Source organism: Wyeomyia smithii, chromosome 2 (assembly GCF_029784165.1).
Source record: "Wyeomyia smithii strain HCP4-BCI-WySm-NY-G18 chromosome 2, ASM2978416v1, whole genome shotgun sequence".
Classification (NCBI taxonomy): domain Eukaryota; kingdom Metazoa; phylum Arthropoda; class Insecta; order Diptera; family Culicidae; genus Wyeomyia; species Wyeomyia smithii.
Window position 1 is genome coordinate 251,087,680 of NC_073695.1, and position 7,367 is coordinate 251,095,046.

Consider the following 7,367-nt stretch of genomic DNA (forward strand, 5'->3'; position numbering starts at 1 on the left):
TCCCAAGCAGTAATCGATTTACAACTCCAATCGATCCTGGTCAGTAACGAAGTGGCAACCGGTGGTGATCAATCAAGCTCAAGCTCAAGCTCAAGCAAAATATATATATTTGCGACTATGGATTCCCAACCAGGTATATATTTATATACTAAACTGACACTGAAAACTGTATTTTGCAATTCATGGCTCTTTGATGTCATCAGATTAACAGTGTTGAGTGCATCCAATCCTATCATGCACTTCAAAAAAAAAAAAAATTCATATCTTACCTGGTGTGTCGCAACCAGCAAGCTTAATGACATTCGAAGCAATAAATCGGGGAAATTACCAGTACAGATGTTTCACATGCTTATCAAGTGTACGGTAGCCGAAACAAGCCGATGTTAGCTCGTACCTGATGTCAAATGGATCATAAATCAATGCCCGTGCCATGCCATGTATCCCGGATTCGAGTGTATGGGTTTGTGATTTTTGAATTTCCGATTATCGCTCCGATGCTTGTATCTTTGGAAGTTCAGATAAGAGCGTAACTATATAAACCATGGTGGATAACCGATTTGGTCTATTAGTCAACCATCGGAAGGGAATACAAAATGTTCCGTCTAAGCTTGCTGTTTGTGGTCGTCAGTGCCGTGGCCGTTTTCGCCGGCAGTAAGTTGAGGAAAAACATCTTTTATTGTCGAGACTATTATGAGGTACGTTTAAATTACAGCTCTTCCTGCGGAATACACCGAGTGGGAAGGACGCATCGTCGGAGGTTCGAACGCAGGTTCGGGACAGTTTCCTTACCAGGTTTCGCTTCGCTCGGCTGCCAACGCTCACTTCTGCGGAGGTTCAGTGATCAACAACCGCTATGCACTGTCGGCAGCTCACTGCACTATCGGACGCACAACTGCCAACACCCGCGTGGTTGTAGGAACCCATTTGCTGAATAGTGGCGGTGTGATGCACAATGTTGCTCGTATTGTTAATCATGGATCGTACAACGCCAACACCTTAGCCAACGATGTATCGTTAGTGCAGACGGCTTCGACTATCACTTTCAACAATCTTGTCCAGACCATTGGTTTGGCCATGAACTTCATCAACACCGGCAGCGGTGCCTTAGCTTCGGGTTGGGGACAGCTGGGAGCCAATGCTGGCATTCCGAACAACTTGCAGTGGCTGAGCACCAGTATCATTACCCTGGCCGATTGCCGCTCTCGTCATTCGGCGGCAAACGCAGCTCGTGTCTTCGATACCACTGTATGTACCTTGAGCCCATCGGGTCAGGGTATGTGCATGGGAGATTCCGGTGGCCCACTGGTCCATGGTGGTCTGCAGCAAGGTATTGTATCGTGGGGTATTCCGTGCGGCCTGGGCTCTCCGGATGTCTTCGCTCGTGTCTCGTCGCATCGCACCTGGATTCTGAACAATGCTGTGTAAGTCGTTTTGTTGAGGCGTGTAATAAATTTTCGTTTTCCTTTAACTGTGGTTTTTACTCTTCAATTTTTCAACTGTGTTGAAAGCATTGAATATTTAATCGATGAATGACCGTTACTGAATCTTAAAGATATCACTTTAAAAATTGCCTTGTAGGTTTGGATTTATTTATTACAGAGATTCTTTTATTATTTTAATCCCTCTTGTATCTTTTTGATTGTTTTTTTCTAAAGCAAAGTTTTTCGAACGCTAATGATGACGTTTGTATAAGTAAAATGCGTGTTTTCTATGGAAATTTGAAAATAACTCTTGACGAAGTTATCACTCATTCCACAAGACTAAAATTTATAGAAACAACCTCTTTAACGTTAAGATGGGAGAGTTCTTAGTGGAGCTTACTTCATATATTATGTACAACGCAAATATTTTAGTTATAAATCTTGTGGCTAAAAATGGCAAAAGTTTGCAAAGTAGTTCCTGTAGTAATTTATTTATCTATTCATTTATTTTCTATGTAAAATTTGTTCTCGGTTTTCGACATTACTATTTTATGTAGATAATAGTTTTCGTCTTAATGTTATTATGATCTATTCACATTTTTATGGTGAAGTTTAAATATATATTTACAATTTTGCTATAGATAGTGTTTTAGTTCTATATTCTAAAATTCATCTTGCACCTAAAACTCGAAGAAAACAAAAACAACGGCAGCTGCTAAACAGTTTACCAAAATATACACCAATCGTATACTTTCAGAGCTTTTGTTAACGATGGTCAATATTTCTGAATTCTATTTCGCCACTATGCAGAGACTGTAACAAGGATATAAAAATCATTCAAGTGATAATCAATCAGCTATCCAAACTGATTCTCTATCGCTTTCGATGATTCTATAAATATACGCGGCAAAAATTGTTTTGTGATTTCTCGGATTCCTTGTTTTGTTCCGTGAACCAATTTTTTTCACAAAACTGATTGAGATATCAGTTTGATACTCTCGATAGAGTTTGGTTGAGCTTGAAAAAAATATGACTTACATAAGGAGTTTATATTTTACAAATTTTATTATTTGAGATAAAATGTGTCCAGTTTTGTTTTGTTTCATTTTGAGATATAGACTTCTTATTTAATATCTTTGCAAAAGCTAAAGTGTAACATTATTGATCTGAAATAACAGCAGGGTTGTTTGCAAAGCCACGACCGTAAGGTTGAAGTCGAATACTTTTACAAGAGAGATAACCCGGCTGCTTGCGTGTCAGTCATTTTTCCTAGTAAAAAATGTTCACCGCTCATTGGCAGTATTGAAAATTCTGCCTTCTGAACTCAATTTCAGTTTGCACATATAAATACGACCTCACTGAACAGGCAAAGTACAAACTCTTTGTGGCGCAAACAAGTTTCAACAGTCAGAGTATATGTACATGTGAATTCAAATTAAGATAATTAACTTTTGGTTAAAGTTCAGAACGAGAAAATATTAAATCTTCAATTCATCTGATTGGTTGTCCTGAAAAGGACTGTTTGTTGTTGAATTCAAAATCGGATATGACGCTGATTGTATCTATGTGTTACGCCTATAGCGGGACTTATGGGGAACTTGCGCATGACGAAGGCATCGTATTACCTGTTTTATTGAATGGGAGAAAGAGGAATGATATAAAATTTTGTAAACATTTGATTCAAACAGTATTACCAAATCGTAGTCAGGCACTCTGATAACAAAGTTAAAGGCTGTTTTCACACTGAAAACGAAACCATCAACCGGCAAGGATGAAAATAGTGGTTTCGCATTCAGGAACGGCAGCGACCGGGCGAATCGGTTCGCGCCGATTTTCGCGATTAGCCTGGCAGAGGCCTGATGCGCACGGCCAACACAAGAGAAAGGTGTTTTCACATTGAAAATTAGACACGGCTTTACTGGAGTGAGTGTTGCCAAATGCATCTACCGCTAATACCGCCGCTATCGTACGAAAGCGCGTCGTTTCATGTGGGGAATAATATCAACAACGAAAAATGACGAGCGTCTAAGCACACCCGAACTGTTTCGCCGTGCCGCTTCCATTTACTTCCTTATAGCATCGGTCTCATGGAAGTACCGGCTGCACCTACCGCTGAGGCTGTTACCATACTGCTACTGGTACCCAAAGCTATTAACTCTTCAAATTAAGTGTTTTATTTGTCCTCAAAAGAACATTTATTCAATTCCATATCGGATATAATGCAATCGCATCTTTGTAATATTACCGACAGTAATATTCTTCTGAACAAAATAATCCAACTTTTACATTAAAGGAAGTGCCGGATGATGTACGGCAAAAATCTCGCCCGACCGCTTGCGTTGGCGTTCAGCCTGGCAGAAGCCTGAGGCGTGGTGACCAACCACAGAGCAAGTGATTCGTTTAATTTGAAGGCAGCCACAGGCGCAACCCGCTGCTATCCTCTGTTACTGCTGAGTGCTGATATCTGCTGCTACTGCTGTCAACGTTGTGGAGGTCTATCCTGCTCACCTTCCGACTAATGAATGTAGCTAGTTTTCCCAGAAACACTCTTTTATAGCCGAAGGGTGCTATGAAATAGGCCACGCATTTCTTTTCAGTTGTACCATTTTCTAATATTCTTTAGACGAATTATTCCACAATTCGCATTTGATTTTTACATCCAGCGAATAAACACCGATGGTGCTCTCACACACGCAACGATTTAACCCCTAATTGTATTGCGGCTAGTAACATCAAGCGATTTCGTTTGCTCGCTGTTGCGTGTTGCATCATGTTGCAACTTGGCAGCTGGGAGACGATGAAATTCTGTTCATGCTGATTGATTGAATCGACTTCACATTAGCTCTGCATAGTCGAAGTAACTGCTTTTGTGAATGCGTTCTAACAGGGCAGTTTGTTATTCAAAGACGGTCATGCTGATCGCAACCTTTGCGCTGCCCTTACAGTGGGGGGTTTACTAAACAAAGTAAAAATTAGACAACTACAACAGAATTTGATTGCATCCCGCACAGAATGTCTGCCTGTGTTGGTGCCAGAAAATTATTAACCTTCAATTACTTGTTTATTTACCTTGAAAAAGGCTTTCAACATTTCTATTTTCAAAATCGGTTGCTGATCGCGACCTTTGAGCTTCCCTAACAGTGGGGGAATTCAGATACATGGACAACATGCACTGTGGAAGATATTTCACATTCAGTGAATAAGACGGGCGCGATAGATTTAAATTGCTGGGATCCAACACAGAATGCTTGCTTGCGTTGTCAAAAACTATTAACTTTCAATGACTTGTTTATTTGCCCTGAAAAAGGCATTTTGATGTTTAAAATTGGATTTCCTGATGGCAACCTTCAACCCAACACGGGGGGAATAATGGCAGTCTGGGGACACACGCTTAGAAGAACCGTGCTGCTCCTGAGACGTGGTGAGCAACCACAGGGCTAGTACTGCTGCTAAGGACTGCTGTTGTCGCTGTCTAAACTATCATGAGAGACTTCAGCTAAAACAGGCTCTTATATAGGCCAAATATCATGTTTTCAATTGCAAGGTATATGATTCTGTCGACCGTGCTTGGGAAGCAATCATATAACGACCAATCAGAGGTCGAATTCTTCGTTTTGACAAGGCTTGACTATTTTCAATAGTACAATAGTTTGAATAATAAAATTACAATTATCTTCTTTTGGGAAGAATCTTAGAAGATTTTCCAATCTATTGCTGCAAGAACGAAGGAAATCCATCGAATACTAACCGATTTATTAGCATTTGAAATTGGACATATTTTTCACTTTTCTCGGTTTTAGATTTTCATTTCACATCCCTATGTAGCCGAACTTCTTGAGAGAAGTATTCTACTTCAAAAATAACATATAAAAACATAATTATGAACTGAAATGAAAGAATTGCCCTCGGACTGGTTGAAGGGTCTCATATGCCCGAACCACAAAGAGGTCATCACCTGGACTGTAGCAATTGTCGGGGCATAACTCTTCTCAATACCGTGTACAAAATTCTCTCCCGCATCCTGCTGCACAGACTGACGCCATTGCAAGAGACCTTTGTTGGCGAGTACCAATGCGGTTTTCGAGGGGGACGCTCCGCGACAAATCCTGGATAAATTTCGAGAATTCAACTTGCAGACGCACCATCTGTTCATAGACTTCAGGGCAGCGTACGATTCAGTTAAGAGAAATGAGTTATGGCAGATTATGCTCGAACATGGCTTCCCAACAAAACTGATTAGGCTGATACGTGCCACCCTTGAAGGTTCTACATCAAGCGTCAGGATAGCCGGTGAGATATCGGAATCTTTCGTGACGTTAGATGGTTTGAAGCAGGGTGACGGGCTGTCGAACTTATTGTTCAACATCGCATTGGAAGGTGCTATACGGAGGGCTGGTGTGCAGAGAAGCGGCACCATCATTACGAAGTCGCACATGCTTCTAGGTTTTGCGGATGATATCGACATTATTGGAATTAATCGTAGAGCTGTGGAAGAGGCCTTCGGACCTCTCAGGAGGGAAGCTGAGAGATTAGGGCTTATCATAAACTCTGCCAAAACGAAATACATGGTGGCTGGCAGAGTGCGTGGTAGTCTTTTGGATGTTGGTGCTGCGATGGTTCTAGATGGGAAAACATTTGAAGTAGTCGACGAATTTATTTACCTGGGAACATTAGTAACATGTGACAACGAGGTTAGCCGTGAGATAAAGAGGCGGATAGCAACCGCAAACAGGGCCTTTTACGGATTACGTAACCAGCTAAGGTCCCGCAGTCTGCAAATCCGTACTAAGCTTGCACTCTATAAAACACTGATTCTTCCGGTGGCTCTCTACGGCCATGAATCATGGACGCTGAAAGAGGCTGATCGGCGAGCTCTTGGTGTTTTTGAGCGTAGGATTTTGCGTTCAACCCTTGGCGGCAAACTTGAAAACCCGGGCGAACACATACGATTCGCATAGATTCTCTAGGATTCCTTACATTGGATTCGTGAGCGTCCTTGAAAAGAGTTTCTGAAAAACAAAAATCTTCAGGAATGCCCCCCCCCCCCTAAGTGGGAATCCTCTTGATGATGTGTGCGATTTCTTTCACGATTTCGTAACCGAGTTAAAGGTATCCTGGGGATTCTTACTCAGGATTCTCTGCGTGTTAGTGAGGGAATGGTGTTTGGTGCAGATGCATAAACCATGAAGTGTTCCAGGCATACAAATCGGTGGATATAGTCAAGCGGAAAAAACACGGCAGGCTTCAGTGGGCTAGGCATGTAGCGAGAATGCCGGTTGAGCGTCAAGCGAAGGCTATGTTCAGCAGGAATCCCTATAGAGGTCGTCGACTTCGGGGTAGACCCCGCACTGGTTGGATGTGTGCTGTCGACGAGGATACACGCGAAATAGGTGTTAGGGGCGATTGGAGGATAGCAGCCCAAGACCGAGGGACATGGCGACGTATTCTGGATTCGACACTGGATCGCTAATCGGTCTGTCGCTTTAAAAGTGAAGTATGTAATGAACTGAAATCGTCAAAAAATAATTTATTTGTTATTTTTTACGAATCGGATTTATTTAGCTACACATCGTTAACTCAACATTGACAGTTGACTGGACTTGACGAAATAAGAAAAATTTAAAAAAAATGCAAAAATAATTGTAAAACAACAAAATTTTTTTATTCATTTTTTTACAGATTGCATATTTTGGAAGGACTAAACTATCATCTACAACGTCGCCGAAGACACTATACCGGTCAAACAAACCGTTTTGGATGTAAAATTGATTTTAACATTATTAGGCAGTTAGATAGATTCAAGTCTGGTGTCCCGCAAGGCCCTATCTCAGGACCCCTCCCTTTTTATTTATTGACACTTTCCTTATTTTCAAGAAACTAATTGTGTTAGTTTATGCCGGCTACATGGAGTTCTTTTTCAGCATTTATGAATGAGATACACATACT

The 7,367-nt window shown here is 41.3% G+C and overlaps 1 protein-coding gene across 1 annotated transcript; it reads left to right on the forward strand.

The window, feature by feature from the left end:
• The first annotated feature begins 541 nt into the window (after positions 1-541).
• Positions 542-1,468, forward strand: LOC129722202 (chymotrypsin-2-like). Its single transcript, XM_055675488.1, has 2 exons — positions 542-651; positions 713-1,468. The coding sequence occupies exons 1-2, from the start codon at positions 594-596 to the stop codon at positions 1,423-1,425; spliced, it is 771 nt and encodes a 256-aa protein (XP_055531463.1). The 5' UTR covers positions 542-593; the 3' UTR covers positions 1,426-1,468.
• Positions 1,469-7,367: the final 5,899 nt, after the last annotated feature.

Bases quoted from the DNA above. Each gene is read 5' to 3' on its own strand.
- LOC129722202 (XM_055675488.1), top strand. From the start codon at position 594: ATGTTCCGTCTAAGCTTGCTGTTTGTGGTCGTCAGTGCCGTGGCCGTT. The intron at 652-712 runs GTAAGTTGAGGA...TTTAAATTACAG, and splicing joins CGTGGCCGTTTTCGCCGGCA to CTCTTCCTGCGGAATACACC.